This window comes from Chanos chanos, chromosome 6 (genome assembly GCF_902362185.1).
Source record: "Chanos chanos chromosome 6, fChaCha1.1, whole genome shotgun sequence".
In the NCBI taxonomy this organism is placed as follows: Eukaryota; Metazoa; Chordata; class Actinopteri; order Gonorynchiformes; family Chanidae; genus Chanos; species Chanos chanos.
In genome coordinates, this window is record NC_044500.1 from 15,351,496 (window position 1) to 15,368,703 (window position 17,208).

Sequence of the window (17,208 nt, forward strand, 5' to 3'; positions counted from 1 at the left end):
TAACTAAACAACTTTTCAGACCTGTATAAAAAAATGCGCAACTGTAAACTTTGAGACACACAATGACACATGCACACATGCACATGCACACGCACACTCAAAATTTTTCAAAGTTTAGCGCATATCAGTTGCACTTCTCGGTACAGGAATTACAGCAAAACTGCAGCGGGAGGAAGTGAACAGACACTTGCTGAATTTAGGCCACTCACTGCTGAAGATGACGGTGAGAGATTTACAGCTGTAGTTGCTGTTCTTAAAACTGGAGACATTATTACAGTGTAAAATCCTCAAAATTATATCATCAACATGATCCAGGGACACCTGTTAATGGCAGGTATGTACATGCAGTCATTATATTATGATATATTTCAACAATTTTGAAACTTTAAAGTATAAATGGAGGAGAAATTCTGTTGTCACACCATTGGTTACACAAAAGAATAGGGCTGTTAATAGAAAAAAGGAGGTATTTGTTATTGCTAATATATATTTCTATAATATGTACTGATGTGCTTAATTAAAGTAAGAATTAAAAATCTACTAAGTCTACTTCGTTTTAGTCGTTACGACAAAAAATGCTTGCACCATTCTACAGTCGTTTCACCCTGTGCTCTCAGTGCTGCTAGATTACCATCCTCAATCAGTCATTTGTGAATTTTAGTGCTGAGCACAGTGGCGGGCTTCAACATATTCCCAACACCTGTGAAACAGTTTTCACGGGATGACAGATTGTTCGGACAGTCAACCATTCAGTCAAAAGATGGGTGAGTTTCCAATAGCAGTTCATTTTTCATAATCATTTGCCATTTCACCTCAAGATAAAACAAAAAATCACAATCTATGAAAATATTTTTTTGTTGTTATTCTACAGAGTTTTTGTCCCTTCTCCTTCGTCTGGGAAGGTTTTCATGTGCACATTGGACCAGGGTTGTAAAGAATCTTTCACTGAAGGTAAATTCTAACCTCAGAACAACTTGTTCATCTGTGCTGTATATAGCTCTGAAACATTTTGTACTCTTGTGTGACAGGGACAGATTCAAATAGGTCTGCCTCAATACTGAACCTTACCAAATATGTTCATGCTGAAATGTAGATCCATGTTTATTTTAATGATTGTATCTACATTCACAACTTAAATAATTTCTTATCACCAGATTGTTATTTGTTTAAATTGTAATTTGTCTTTGCAGAAGGTCAAAGAGGAAAACGTCTCAGACCAATCATTTCAGCAGCAATCAAGACCATGTCAAAGGGAGAAGAAATCTTGGTACGTTTTACTGTTTCTCTAAAATCAAGTTCGATTAAAAATTTGTTAGAAATGTCAGAGACCTTTTGCTTTTGCTATGTAATATAGACAATATAAAACATGTATATGCCACACTGCATATTTTTTATTCATTCACTTAAACTATTTTCAAATATAAACCAACTAGTGCTTTGTACCAGACATGTGAAAGACGAGTATTTTTTGTCTGCATTGCGTGACAGTTCAGTAAAGTCACAGAAAAGCCACAGTTTCCGGTATGATGGCGCCAAAGCTGGTAGACATCTCTATTTCAGACAGTGAAAGCTTTTCCTGTGATAGTCACTGACTACAGTCTACAGTCATGTTGAGAAATCAGTGAGTCAACTCACGGTAATTGCTAATGTGCCTTCACAGAGTCTGGAAAGTCATAGAATTGGTTCTGTAATGAGAAAACATAAAGCGGTCTAAGATTTAGGAATAAAAACCCTGGGAAAATGCATGATATTTGGCTTTTGGCGGAAAAATTTAGCCAAAAATACAACAAATATAATTGTAGTCATGCATTTTGGTTACACTCTAATTTACCCTAATTACAGTATATTTCAGTGTTCTAGAGGATTTATTAGTAGGTTACTCTAATGAAAAAGTATACTTGTTAAAAAGATATTTTTTTTTATTGTTTATCTGTTTAAGCTTATTTCTACCAGATGCCAAAGCTATGTTTGGATCCATGTAAGCAGCCCCAGATAAGAGCATTTGGTACTTGGTAAAGCTAAAGAGGGGGAAAAATCAGTTTCCAACTGCATGAGGAATATTCTAACTTTTTTCATTCTCATTCTCCTTCTCATCTGATATCCTTTGGAAGGTTTGTCAGCAAGTTCAAACAAGGAAGGGAGGAAATGATATGTTGAATGGCAACTGTACACATATTTCTGGAACACAGGAACAACATCATAAATTGAATCCCTCAGAAATGGGTATTTTTCTGTTTATTTAGATTTACCACTTATAAATTATAAAAAACCTGAATTTACTTACTCTGCACTTTGAATATTAAGAACAGCACAAATGACTCCAAACAATAACAAAAGTCCTTAGGAATCAGGGCACAAATAATGAACATCAGCTAAGCAAATTATAACTGTTGTAGAGACATGTTAATTTTGCATGTTTAGTATTTCAGCATTTTAGTATTACATCACATTTGATTATTGTAATTATATTTGCATTGTGTGTATCTTAAATCTAACTAACACTAGTTGTATATTTAAATGTACCGACAGTTATTGATGAGGCCAATAACAACAACAACAATAACAACAACAACAACAACAACAACAACAACAACAACGACGACGACGACAAAGAGTCTGAAAATCAAGATTTGGATAAGGATAATAAAGGTATAAATCACTTACAAAAATATCTCCCCAAGAAAATGAGTGAATTAATATAAGTATTAAATGTATTCAAATTATTCATAACTCTTGAGGACACTGTTGTTAAGAGAGGCAATTAGAAAATGTATATACATATACGTATATAAGATATAATGTTTCCATGTTAAAATGTATAAACAATATGAGACTTATTGTTTTATATATTCAAGAACTAAGCCCTTGAGGTTTGAAATGTAGTTGACATTACTCATACCAGGGGACCTAAATCTTTTTCAGATGGTGGTAAAGAAATTGCTTTTGTATTGGATGGATCTGGTAGCATTGAACCCGATGACTTTCAAAGGGCAAAGGACTTTATTGCTAACGTGATGACAAATTCTTGGTCAAAATGTCCTAATGTAAGTATGAGGAAAATAATCTGTCTATATACTCAACTGGTTTTGCAATCCCTTCTCTGATATCAATATCAGTTTGTTGAGGAACAGCAACCAAGTCCCACAAATAAATAAACGCTAGATACAATTTTACTATTTAACATTGTGGATTACATTTGAATAGCTTTCGTAAACTTGTTGTATGTTGAGTAGCTGGGTATATTCAACTGATAGTTGACTGATATTGTTTAAAATGTCATCATATTTGGTGAATGGTAGATTTGTTTTTGTGACAACACACTATCATAACACTGAAGCTACAGAATGGAAACAAATCAGAAATGGAGGATTCTCTGAGAGACTTTTACCCCTTGTTTTATCCTACAAATTGCTCATGCGGGCATTCACTGACAGTAACTCATGCATATATTAAAGTGTACTCTAATCCTGTCACCAGTGTAAATTTGCAGTGGTGCAGTATGGAATGAACATCAGGACAGAGCTTTCACTATCGGAGAGTGACAATCATGATGATGCCCTGAATAAAGTCAAGAATATAAAACAAATTTACAACTACACAAAGACTGCGTCAGCTATCCATCACGTTCTGTACGTAGTACTATATATTCAAAGTTTAATCCTGAATGAAATATCTCACATTAATGTACACAGCTCTCTACAGATTTTGGACTGTGTAGCCCATGACATGTTTTATATAAAACACATACACACACGCGTGCGTGCACGCAAACACACACACACACACACACACACCTATATATATATATGTAACCATATATTTAAAGTTTCTATAAAACTTGTGAGCATAAGTGTACAAATCCTCTCTCTAACATGTTCTATTCACAGTACACAAGTTTTTGTCCCCGAGGGTGGATCAAAGGAAAACTCAAGAAAAATTATGATTGTAATGTCTGATGGAAGAATGTTTCTTGATCCCATGAACCTCAAGGATGTTCTTAACATGGAAGAAATGAAGAATGTTATCCGGTTTGCCATAGGGGTGAGTAAAAAAATATTAATTCTTTGAATAAAAATTTAACTGACCATGAATATGTGTAGGTTTTCCATATGAAAGTGTATAACAAATCATCACAGATGATCATTAAATTAAAATGAAGAGTTTTTGTTGTTATTATGTCTAACGTGCTTCTAGATATGATTTCATTTGATAAAAGTAATAACTGAGACACCAAAGTTCCATGGAGTTCATATGATCTGAACAGGTTGGCAAAGAGGTCCTGGATGATTCTAAAGCTACAGCTGAGATGCTAGAAATAGCTGGGGAGAAAGATCGCTATTTTCCTGTTGATAATTATGCTGCCCTGGAAAACATTCTGTCTTTGATTTGGAAGAATATCATTGGATTTGAAGGTAAGAAATATTTAGATAAATCATTAAAAAATGTAGTAGCCTTGTACGCTATAATGCTTAATTACTTATGGTTCCTAACTATGAGAATTTGGAAATTGTTCTCTTCATGGTAGAAAAAACACAACTGAAATTATAGTAAAATACATTTTGGAATAATTATCATAAGAACCAGCGTATAGTCCAGTCGATTCAAGACAAAATTCTTTGCTTACTTCAATTTGTTATCAACTATTCTCTCAAAATACGAAGAAAGTAGCACAGAGATTTATGCATGAACTTTTTAAAAGAGCTATTGGTATTTTTGTATTACCCAAACCATCCATGAGATTAACCCGCAGGTGGTTTATTAGGGAAATTCTTGAATGTTTTCATTTGATTTCATTTTCCATCACTGACACCGAAGGGACCGAAATGTTTTTCAGATGGTGGTACAGAAATTGCCTTTGTATTGGATGGATCTGGTAGCATTGAACCCGATGACTTTCAAAGGGCAAAGGACTTTATTGCTAATGTGATGACAAATTCTTGGTCAAAATGTTCTAATGTAAGTATGAGGAAAATAATCTCTGTCTATATACTCAACTGGTTTTGCAATCCCTCCTCTTATAGCAATAGACATATAGTGCTGGATATTTCTCTTAAAATATTTTGGTATTTTAATTTTAAAAGCCTAAAATAAATTTGTTGGGGAAATGCAACTAAATATCTCAAATAAATAAACACTAGATACAATTTTACTATTTAACATTGTGGATTACATTTGAATAGCTTTCGTAAACTTGTTGTATGTTGAGTAGCTGGGTATATTCAACTGATAGTTGACTGATATTGTTTAAAATGTCATCATATTTGGTGAATGGTAGATTTGTTTTTGTGACAACACACTATCATAACACTGAAGCTACAGAATGGAAACAAATCAGAAATGGAGGATTCTCTGAGAGACTTTTACCCCTTGTTTTATCCTACAAATTGCTCATGCAGGCATTCACTGACAATAACTCATGCATATATTAAAGTGTACTCTAATCCTGTCACCAGTGTAAATTTGCAGTGGTGCAGTATGGAATGAACATCAGGACAGAGCTTTCACTATCGGAGAGTGACAATCATGATGATGCCCTGAATAAAGTCAAGAATATAAAACAAATTTACAACTACACAAAGACTGCGTCAGCCCTCCATCACGTTCTGTACGTAGTATTATATACTCATCTATCTATCTATCTATCTATCTATCTATCTATCTATCTATCTATCTATCTATCTATCTATCTATCTATCTGTGCAGTAATGTGAGCTATTATACCACCTATTTCAAAAACAGCCAGATGAAAATGATCTGTGACATAACCATAACCAATAAGCATAAGTATACAAATCTTCTCTGTAACATATTCTATCCACAGGACAGACGTTTTTGTCCCTGAAGGTGGGTCAAAGGAAAACTCAAGAAAAATGATTATTGTAATGTCTGATGGAAGAATATTCCTTGATACCATGAACCTAACGGATGTTCTGAACATGGAGAAAATGAAGAACGTTATTCGCCTCGCCATAGGGGTGTGTAAGAAATAATCATGTTTTGAACATTTATTAGACTGTGAGGATGAGCAGGACTCCTGTATGTAAGAGTGTATATATTAAGCGTGTTATTCTCTCTGCTGAAATCAAATTATGTAAAAAGGTTGGCAGTGAAGTCCAGAATGATCCTAAAGCAACAAAGGAGATGTTGGAAATAGCAGGGGATTCAAAACGTTACTTTCCAGTCTCTAGTTATGCTGCCCTGCAAGAAATTCTCTCTAAGGTGGAGAATAGTATCATTGGAATTGAAGGTAGGTCACATAAAAGAAGAATTATTGTTATACATTGTGGCATTGTACATCACTGTGCTTTTCTTATGAATTTAATTTGTACACTTAACTTTCAACTGCATTTTCACTATTTTGTATAATTCAGCTAAAGAGATCCAGAGCAGCAGCAGCAGGAACAACAACAATAATGACAACAACAACAACAACAACAACAATCAGGATGAAGATGAGGAAGAAGAAGGTGTTATCTATTAGCAAATATTTTTTAAGAGTAGAGTTAGCGCTGCTCTGATTATACTGTTTTGAGATGTAAGTACTGTGTCTATTAGCAAGATCAACATGTAACCACACAGGTTTGTGGTTAAAGTAAACAAACAAGGGACAAGAATCAAACACATAAACAGTTACAGACTCAAGAAAAAATAAATGTTTAGGACATCATTTATTTAAAAATCATGCTTCAGTTTTTGTTATACATTGCATACAATCAATTATATCACTGTTTGGGTAACTGATAGCAAACAATGCATATTGTTTATCTTGTCTTTAGATCCTGGGACAGAGATTGCTTTTGTATTGGATGGATCTGGGAGCATTGATCGTAATGACTTTGAAAAGGCAAAAGATTTCATTCATAATGTGATGGCTAAAGTCTGGTCAGCATGTTTTGATGTAAGTCTACATCAGTGTACAATGTCTTACAATTATAAAAAGTTCCAAGGAGCTTTTGTAAGCTTGTGATTATTTGCATTTATAGAAATTAGGTGTTCACATCTCTTGCATGCTTTCAAAGTAAGAGCTCTATACTAATCCATAAGTCCTAATTCATCTAACGGTCAATACAATTTTAGGTATGTACAATTAGGAGCTAAAACTACAATGACAAACCTTAAGTTCTTAATAGACATTACATTTAATTCACAGTTCAGTAATTAATTTTATTTGAATTGATTTGAACTCTCAGCACTAATCTGTTCATTAAATTATGGAAAACAAAAGGATGACCCAGAAGTTAGCCCTGGTCTACTCATACTGTCCTGTTGCATAGGACATGCAGATCTAACTTAGCTTTATTTCATACATTAGCTGATATACATTAAAAGTTAAAATATATTTGGCTACATAACTTGAACTTAATAAATTCTCAGACCTCGAAAACAATTTTGGTAAACTGCTTCTGATTGGCACATACTGAACTGAAATCCATCAAAAATGGCCATAGAATGTGTAATGTATTATTAATATTGTGAAGCAGAGAATGGCAATATTGTCACTTTCCTTTTAACTTCCATTTGCAACAATATTTTGTATGCTTTGGATTCACAACAAAGTAAAGGAGCTGCACTGTAGGTTTACAAATAGATAATAGACCTGAAGGAGCAGGCATATTTTTGCACACAGAATAATTAAGTGATTTCCCCAAAAATATTTTTATCAAGAAAGCATCAATGTTGTCAACATGTAACATTGAACCATCTCTTATGTCTTTTACCAGTGCAACTTTGCAATTGTGCAATATGGAAAGGATATAAGAACTGAACTATCACTGAAGGAAAATGAACATGCTAGTGAAGCTCTGAACAAGGTCAAGAACATAAAACAAATCTACGAGTACACAAAGACAGCTTCAGCCATCCACCATGTGCTGTGAGTATAATATCTTGTCTTGACCTTGTTCTCATATTGAAAATATCTTGTCCAGACAATAACATATCTGACATTGTGCCACAAGCTAATCTATAAAAAGTAGCAAGACCACATGGTTAAGAGTACATCACTAAGTGAAATAAGAACAAAACAATCTCAGATACTGGCATAGATTAATAAATTATGAGCACTGAGTTTGTGTACCCTCCCTATGTCCAAGGCACTGACCTCAGAACTGGACTTGGTCCCTTAGCAGCCCACAGAATGGGTTAAAAACAGAGGACAGGTTTCCCTAAGTGGATCAATACAGTATAACTTAACTCATAACTTAAAATGATACATATTCTATCCACAGGACAGAAGTTTTTGTCCCTGAAGGCGGATCAAAGGAAAACTCAAGAAAAATGATTATTGTAATGTCTGATGGAAGAATATTTCTTGATACCATGAACCTAACGGATGTTCTGAACATGGAGAAAATGAAGAATATAATGCGTATTGCCATAGGGGTGAGTAAGAAATATTCATTGATTAAATGAACACTAAATAGCTGTGGACATGATATGGTTCCTGTATGAAAGTGTGTAATCAAACATTACAGATTATGAGTATAATGAAACTGAGACTCTGAAATAAAAAAATCCTGTTGTTATTTCGTCTAATGTGCTTTTAGGTATGAATTACAGTTGATTAAAGATGGTAGGTAATAACTGAGCCATGAAATTTACTTTGAAATCATATGATGTAAACAGGTTGGCAGTGCAGTCCAGAATGATTCTAAAGCAACAAAGGAGATGTTGGAAATAGCTGGGGATTCAAAACGCTACTTTCCAGTCTCTAGTTATGCTGCCCTGCAAGAAATTCTCTCTAAGGTGGAGAATAGTATCATTGGAATTGAAGGTAGGTCACATAAAAGAAGAATTATTAGAATAAATGGTTGCATTGCATAGTATTGTGCTTTTCTTATGTGGAATAAGTAAGTCAACTGCCTTAGTTAGCCTTTCAAATACATTAACTATGACCTGCAGATTTTGAGAAATATTTGTTGGAAAGACTGATTAAGGTAGAATGAATATTTTTTTCCTCAGATTCATAACCTCAGGACTACATATAATCAGTGACATCAAGTCAAAACATTAAACTTGTACAGAAAATATCAACAACCACAAGTGTGAATTAAAATTTAAATCGTATCTCATGACCACTATTTCTTGTAATTTTAGGAACTCAGCAAGGTGCAGGATTTCATTTTCAACTTGCTGAGGCTGGATTTAGCACTCACTTAACCTCTGATGTAAGTTCTATATCATTTCTTGATTCAACAAAAAATGATGTGTGTTTTAATGTACTTGGCTAAATATATGTTTTATGTTCGAAAATATTTAAATTTGTGATGCCAAATGCATTTAAATAAAAATCATTGTAAAATGTTATTCATTGCAATTACCAAAAACAACAAAGTTCATCTCCTTTTCTACCTCTAGGGATCTCTCCTTTTTGGTGCTGTTGGAGCTTATGATTGGAGTGGTGGAATCATTTTGAAAAACACTTCAGAAAATGCAACATTTTTAAATGTATCCCATAAAGCAAGAAACGTCTCGCTGGAGGCAGTAAAACTGTCTTATTTAGGTGAGAGTGTGTTCAGTCTTTTAAAATTGAGCCTTTTAGCTCTGAGTTGTTCTGAATGCTATTATTTATTTATTTTTTTTTGCAGGATACACTATAGAGTCTGCACATGAGTCCAATAAAATTCTATACATAGCTGGTGCACCCAGATATGATCTGACAGGTGGAGTCTTTGTTTTCAATGGGAGAACACACGAATTACAACAAATACTTCAAGGAGACCAGGTGTGTCACCCTGTTCTAGCAGATACATTTTTCTTCACAATATGTCATTTGTTTCTCAGTAAAAGTAATTTACAATCAGATTTGTTTACAATCTTTCTGTAATGCTTTGTCAACTGTTCTCAATGAATTTCCATGGTGAAAACCACTGAACCCATACAACTTTTGCTGATGCAGGTGGGGTCTTATTTTGGGTCAGTTCTCTGTGCCATTGACATTAATAAGAATAAACACACAGATTACTTACTAGTTGGAGCACCACACTTTCATCGAAGAGGAGAGGAAGGAAAAGTAGTTGTGTACAAACTGCAGCAGGTAGAGGATATTTTATGTAATTTATGTTTAATCCATTATATTGATAACACTGATCTCATGAGCCAAACAATAATATTCAGTTAACAGTCATTGAAAGCATATAGCAACATCAACACTATTCTTTCTTGCAATGCTCAATAAACTCTCCATTGGTTTTCTTATTAGGGGGAGTTTCACAAAGCTTTTGAATGGCATGGATTGGAAGATTACAGCTTTGCACGATTCGGGTCTGCCATAGCAAATATAGGGGATATAGATGGAAACGATTACAATGATGTGGCCGTTGGAGCCCCTCTTGAGGAGAGTGAACATATCGGTTCATCTGGAAGTATTTATATTTATAATGGTCTAAAAGATGGTATCAGCAAAAAACATTCACAAGTAAGTTAATTCAACATGTTTTGTTAGTTTTTCCTCTTTTGTTTTCTGTGTTGCTGAAGTGTACAACTGACCACTTAAGAGAGCAGTGCCCATATACAGAGAGAAAACAGTGTCACTCATAGAACTTAGTGGAACGCTGACAACTTCAAGAAGAACAACCAATGTTTTTCTTTGAAGGAAAAAAACATACAATGTCATTTATCAGCACTTACTTATGTAGGACCAGTGACCCTTAACTTGCTAATATAGCCTAAATTAAAAGCACCTCTCTTCTTCACCACATTCCATGTCTTCTTAACAATTTCTGTTTGGTTCCTTTCTTGTGTTGATGTTATTTTATGAAATTTCAACTTATTGGTAAATCTCTTGACATTTTTTAATCTCTTCAGAGAATTTCAGCAGCAGATACTGGGACAAAGTTAATGTATTTTGGTCAGTCAGTGAGTGCTATGACAGATGACACAGCTCACCGGCAAGAATACATCAGTGTTGGGAGCCAGGGGACTGTTACTGTCTTTCGGTGAGTAAAGTAAACAAGTGTGCTCAGTGAATTAAAGAAATGAAAGGAGATGTAATTAAAAAAAACAACTCATTGTCTGTTGTTAATTCAAATGAATAATAAAAAAATCATGTAAAGGAATTTTAAAAAATGTGTATCTTTTTAGTTTATTCTGCCTCAAAAGCCTATATTACATTATCTATAATTTATGACATTATGCATAAAATGGATGCATTTTTTTAACCTGTGGTAACAAGACCTTCATCAAACATGAACATGTGAATATAGGCATTTCGTATAACCATTGTACATGATTTTGACCATATTTGCTCATACCGACTCATTCTTGGAAATATCAATAAATAACCATGAATTTGCAGCATACTTTTTCCCCTGGTCAAGCAATGGTTGCTCTGAGGATATATCTTGACTTGACAATTATATATTTTTTTACAGGACTTTTCCCATCATCACCTTCAGACCAAAGATAACAATTACCCCAAAACATTTACCTCAGAGTGTTTATGATGCAAAGTCTCCAAAACAAGAAATAAAACTCGACATCTGTCTCGACACTGTGAGAGGGAACATCAAGGGTATGTTGTTTTCTAAGGTTTGTAATGAATTGGACTTAAATCAGACCTTTATTTTGTCTTGTTCACTCTACACAACCAAATTTTTTTTTCAGAGGGTGAACTCAGTATCACGTATCAAATTGACTTGGATGCTGATGCGAACCACAAACGTCTACTAGTTGGCCAAAGCAGTCAAATAAAGGATTCAATCTCTCTATCAAATTCCGTTGGATGTCTTTCTTCTCATATCCTACAATTTATGGTACGTTGTCAGAATTTCAAGAATTTTGGTCTTTCGTAGAATAGCTGATTTCACAGAATCTCTTTCAAACGACAATAACGGCTGAAGAGAATCCTCATGATAATGGCTTCTAAATTATTCAAAAACAAAGTGTTTTCGAAGTAGTGGTAACTTCACTGAAATGCAAAAAATACTTAAGAAGGCATACTGAAGCCTTGGGTGGGACCTGCTACTGACCAGATTCATGGCCATGTCTTGGGTACGGACACTAGACTAGGGTAAAGGAGAATCAGCTAAAGTATTTATTCAACTTTTAATACAGAATGACAGAACAGTTGATCAGTGCCTCTATCTTTGGGGGAAGGAATACATTAAAAAGCCTATGATAGATGAAGTATTTAGCATAACATCTAAATATGGTCAAAGTGGGATTAGTCAAGACTGGTGCAGGGTGTTACTTCACATTCCCACAAGAAGATGTATCCATTGAAGTTCTTATGTGCGTTCTTTTTGCCCATGCCCTGTTTGCCCATTCAAGACATGGTTCCTGCAGTTTACAAGGGAAAACACTAAAGACATGATATTTGTGTTTCAGGGCTGTTATGACTGTTTCTCACCAATTAAAATCAAACTGAGTATCACTCAGCCCGGCGCACTCAATTCAGCCAAATCCCCTATACGTGTGCTCGATGCATTTAGCCAAACAGAGTTCATGGAAGAGGTAAAAGCAATTTAAGCATCATGCTGTTCAGATTTCATTTCCTTTTTCAGTTACTATGTATATTTCCCTGAGTGAGATAAAAATAGGTGTGTGATTTCTCTTATTGGCACACCTGTTTAACACATTGTTCCACAATGTCAGCAGAACTCTCATCGACGGTTTGAATCCCAACTGTGCCACACTACTTTATTGTGACCAGGGGTCCACTGGAAAGTAATTTGAGTTAGATTGCAATTTACTCTTACTACCCATCAGTGGTCACTGATGGTAAGGTCACTGATCTGACAAATAGTCCAAGCTTCTTATGTTGCTTAACAATGCTATTCGGCTCATAGAACAGCTGTAACTCACTGCGATAGCCACTAGAGTGAGGCAATGAAAAAGAAGGATCATGAGCAAAAGGGCATTTAAAAAACTGGGATGAAGGGGAGAAAAATAACTGACTGTATTTGTATTCTTTTGTACTCCTCTTGAATTTTCAGGTTACATTTGAAAAAAAGTGTCAGGAGAAGAACTGCATGCCAATTATTTCACTGTCTGACTCAAAACTAAGGTGTGTACATAAAAATCAGTCAAAAACTAAGTGACACTTGCTGTTTGTTGCCTATTTTTAACATTGTCTTTTTACTTTTTCAGTCAGGATATGGTCACACTAGGATCCACTGAAAGCCTGAGTCTATCTTTCGATATCACAAACAAAGGAGATAGTTCCTATATGACAGCTCTCAGTTTGACCTACCCTGATATACTGCTTTTTAACAAGATTCAAGTGGTAAATTCCATTTTAATACGATCACATAATTGTAAAACATGTTTTAGCGTGGCATTTGTACATATTATCCAGCATGTCTGGTCATTTCAAATTATTGTTATTTTCATTTACAGAAACCAGAAGGTACTATCTGTGAAGTTAAGAAAGATAAATTTCAGTTATTTTGCAATATTTCTCATCCAGTTTTCCAAAGAAGTGCTCAGGTACAACTTCAGCAGTCATTCGCAGTATAGCTCTTTCTATTCATTATGTAACTCATATAACTCTTCACCACTTACTGTATGTTACATTTATTGTTGGTTTATATTTTCCAGGCCACTTTATCTTTTTTTTGGCAGCCTGTCACTACATCTTCAAACACAAGGAATGCTTCAATCCGTGCTATTTTAACAGGGTTTGAAAGATTTCTTAAACTTCAAGAAATCCTTCACCAAAGTATCACAGACTTTCTCTTTTTTAATAAACCAACAATTCTTTTTCCAGGCAAAATAACGGGACACAGGTTTGGGATTCGAAGGAATATTACTTTTATGTTAAAAAAGCCCTTAAAGTCCAGTTTAAGGGGTGAGTTTTACAATCTTTGGAATAACACTTTTGTTTTAGTCTGTATGTCTATGCCTGAATACACAAGTTTTAACAAGACAACATGTCAGCGAAAAGCATCAGTTTGAGTGTCTTCTTTGTATTCAGTAATTGTTTACAACCAATTTTTATATATTTTTTTATATATTTCAAATATAGGCAGGCTTTGCAAGTCGAGAAGGTATTAATGGTACAAACAGCTGAAGATTTGATAGAATCATGCCCCTACTATCAAATGTCTAAGATAACATTTAAAGTTTAAATCCCACTTGTTGATTTTTCCCCTAACAATTTTGACATTAGAATTGCCAGTCCAAACCGACTTCAAATTACAGAAGGGGAGGACAAACAACAGACAATGAAGTTCACATTTAAGGTAGAGTGACTTCATTTTGATGGCTGATTCTTCATTAATGTCCTTAGGCTTATCATGATTCTTTTTGTTAAAATGCAGAATGTTTATTTTATGTTTGCAGTTGGAAGGTGAGAATAAGCACAATGCCACATTAAATGTGACTATAACGATTACTAAGGAGATCAAGAAAGCAGATTTGAACATCCAAAAAGTCACTCCAAAGGTATGCCCCATGCAAATATTACAGACAAACAAAAAGACACACACACATATGTATGTATACATGTATGTATGTACAATAGGTCATTTGTAGGGGGATGAGGGGGGATGCCAACCCCCTTGTTAGCAAAATGACCAAAATACACCCCCCTTGTTAACCTGCCACACCCCTATATATTCCACAGAGTAGTGATCATAGGGCCATCCCCTCGTTAAAACATAACAAATCGCCTACTGTGTATGTATGTATATATGTACGTATGTATGCATGTATGCATTTATGTATTTATCATAAGAGCAATTCAGAGTTCATATTGTCTCAGCCAACACTGTGATCATTGCTTCTTTTCTGCAGAATTGTGTTCAGCAAGATGAAGTACAGGTAAGTTACTCCTTTCTTTCTAAAACTGTTTTCTAAACTTTTGGACTTATATATGCTGAGAGTTCATCTATATGTTGTAGGGAAAAAAACACCTCCATTGTGTAATGACTGATTTAAAAGAAATCACCATTGAAGCTGAAGTCCACATACAAGATACTGAGGTACAGTAAGATTATTCACCATCTCATTAGTTATGACAGATGTCTATGTATAATTACAAGGCTGTAAGATAATATTTATCTTTGTGCTTTTGGAACCTTATTGTTTGAGCCATTGTGGTACATTTGTATGAATTTAAATGTCCTTGACGCAAGAAATTCAAAGACATTATTCTTAATCTGAAAACAGGGCACAAAAGACAAAATCACAGCTGAAGCACAAGTCAGCTTTGATGAGAGTACCTATGACGCGAAAACAATTACAGAGACAGTGAGTTGGCATATTCTCACAAACAAGATCCAACGTTAAAGAAAGTCACATTCTGCATTAATATGTTTTATTAATTTAAACTGAGTTTCTTCACTACTGATGGACTGCCTTTCATATCCTGTTTGTATAATGCAGATAGAGGTCAACGTTTTTAAACTGACAGTTGTGAAGTCAACTGCTGCTATTGTTGGAGGTTCTATTGGAGGCCTTTTGCTCCTGGTCGTCTTAATCATTATCCTTATTAAGGTAAATCTGTATGTATATCTATATATATACATATATAGTGTTGTTGATTCCGTAATGTCTTTTTGCGTCATGTAATTTCTCATCTTTATATTCTGTCATTTACAGTGTGGCTTTTTCCGCCGTCGCCATAAATTGGACCAAGCACAAAGAGCACAGTGAAGATATGTAAACCATCAATGTAGATGTTTATTTATGTGTCTTTCAAGCAGGATTGTAACTGAGTCCCTTTTGTGTCATGTAAAGATGATGAATAACTGATCAGAGAACTGATAATCTAAAGGATGTTGTGTGTTACTCAACTGTTACAGTGATTATTATTTGTGTAAGATTTCTTGTATTTTAAGATATCCAGACATTAGGCTTTTGTCGGATCTCCTTGACAATATACTTTGAGCTTGTGGAACAAATATTTTCTAATGAATGCGACAGTGAAAAGTTAAGAATAGTATTTTATTGTGGAAGAGTTAAAGCTGAGAAGTTGAGCCATCCTAAAAGTTGCATTCATGTCAGTCAACAAACAAAGAAATGTATCGATGCTGAGGAGACTAGACTTGCAGGAGATGACTGATGACTTGACCTATGTGCCATCAGCTTAGAGGCCCAATCAAAGGGAGCAGGTTTCCTTTTTAGGCGGGGATGAGAGCTAATGCAAACTTATAGTCAATAAGTTGAACTAGCCAGCAATGAAAGGCTTTCTGTAAAGTTGTATTTATTCTGTCAGTTTGATTGCGTTCAGTAATGGCTCATTTTTTGGGAATTCTCATCTAATGAATATATGTAGACTTTCATTTTTTTCTATGAAATAAATCATTTTGGGTTTTTTTTTGTTTGTTTTTTCAGAAAATTCATAAGTTGTATATGTCAAGTATAACTTACTTCTTGCAGGTTTTTTCAGGGTAAGACCATATGGGTCGTTGACATTTAACAATGAAAAATTATTGGGAAAGAAGTTGCAGGATCACAAGACATGAGAATTATATAGTTGTATTGCACATACTCTTGGCTACTTTTTGTATTTTTACTTCATTTTTTCACATTTTGTGGCTAAAACAAATCATGTATTTTACAAAACATGTAAAAAGGACGTATTATTAAATCAAATATTAAATGCCAGTCAGAAATTATTTATCTGAAATATGATGTCTATACTGTGGTGTGACCAGTGTATCACACAGTGAAACATATGAAATGCTGTCACATCACATATAACATAGCGTGAAACAAGCATTCAAGTTCAATTTCAAGTTCTAGTTCATTTAAAGCCCAATATCACTGTTTACAATCTCAGAGGGCATTACATGCCCACAGGTTTACAACAAACAAAACAGGACGGCACCCCCTGACTTAATCCTCATAGCGGGCAAGAAAAAACTCCCCCCCAAAAACCCAGGTGTAACAGGGAAAAAATGGAAGAAATATTGAGAAGAGGGAGGAGACCCCCTTCACAGCCAGACAGGTGTGCAGTGTGCAAGGTGCTGATCCAGTGGGCAACTGCAGACAATACTAATATAAATTAAATGAAAACACACTAGCAGACAGAATAAAGATTACAAAGGCGGCGGGGAGGCCCGGCTGAGGCAGGCGACACAGCCACAGCAGCGCAGGAAGGTGACCAGCCACGAAGCCGCCACAGCCGCCAGGATGAGGGGGATGACAATATTATGTTTCATGTGGTTGGGTGAATCTGCGGCCTAATTGAAATCAGTTAGCATCGTCGTAGTGCACCCACTGCCTCAAGGTAACAATGCTTTTAATGTGTCAGTGACTAAA

General features: G+C 34.9%; 1 protein-coding gene across 1 annotated transcript; it reads left to right on the plus strand.

The window, feature by feature from the left end:
• Nucleotides 1-306: 306 nt before the first annotated feature.
• itgae.2 (integrin, alpha E, tandem duplicate 2) lies at nucleotides 307-15,597 on the plus strand. Its single transcript, XM_030778098.1, has 36 exons — nucleotides 307-334; nucleotides 662-764; nucleotides 872-951; nucleotides 1,191-1,267; nucleotides 2,112-2,223; nucleotides 2,545-2,649; nucleotides 3,491-3,629; nucleotides 3,888-4,041; nucleotides 4,265-4,412; nucleotides 5,467-5,605; nucleotides 5,822-5,975; nucleotides 6,446-6,467; nucleotides 6,777-6,898; nucleotides 7,722-7,873; nucleotides 8,229-8,382; nucleotides 8,626-8,773; nucleotides 9,097-9,167; nucleotides 9,358-9,502; nucleotides 9,588-9,724; nucleotides 9,899-10,036; nucleotides 10,202-10,417; nucleotides 10,807-10,937; nucleotides 11,373-11,493; nucleotides 12,271-12,453; nucleotides 12,936-13,006; nucleotides 13,090-13,222; nucleotides 13,339-13,428; nucleotides 13,540-13,619; nucleotides 13,709-13,789; nucleotides 14,111-14,183; nucleotides 14,284-14,385; nucleotides 14,737-14,763; nucleotides 14,844-14,924; nucleotides 15,112-15,192; nucleotides 15,328-15,438; nucleotides 15,544-15,597. Exons 1-36 carry the CDS (start codon nucleotides 307-309, stop codon nucleotides 15,595-15,597), a joined length of 3,963 nt encoding a protein of 1,320 aa, XP_030633958.1.
• Nucleotides 15,598-17,208: the final 1,611 nt, after the last annotated feature.

What these genes read in the sequence shown, in the direction of transcription:
- itgae.2 (XM_030778098.1), top strand. Translation starts at nt 307, where the DNA reads ATGATCCAGGGACACCTGTTAATGGCAG. An exon ending in GAATATCATTGGATTTGAAG is followed by an intron (nt 4,413 to 5,466) that starts GTAAGAAATATT and finishes GTAAATTTGCAG; the next exon opens with TGGTGCAGTATGGAATGAAC. An exon ending in CAATGAAGTTCACATTTAAG is followed by an intron (nt 14,184 to 14,283) that starts GTAGAGTGACTT and finishes TTATGTTTGCAG; the next exon opens with TTGGAAGGTGAGAATAAGCA.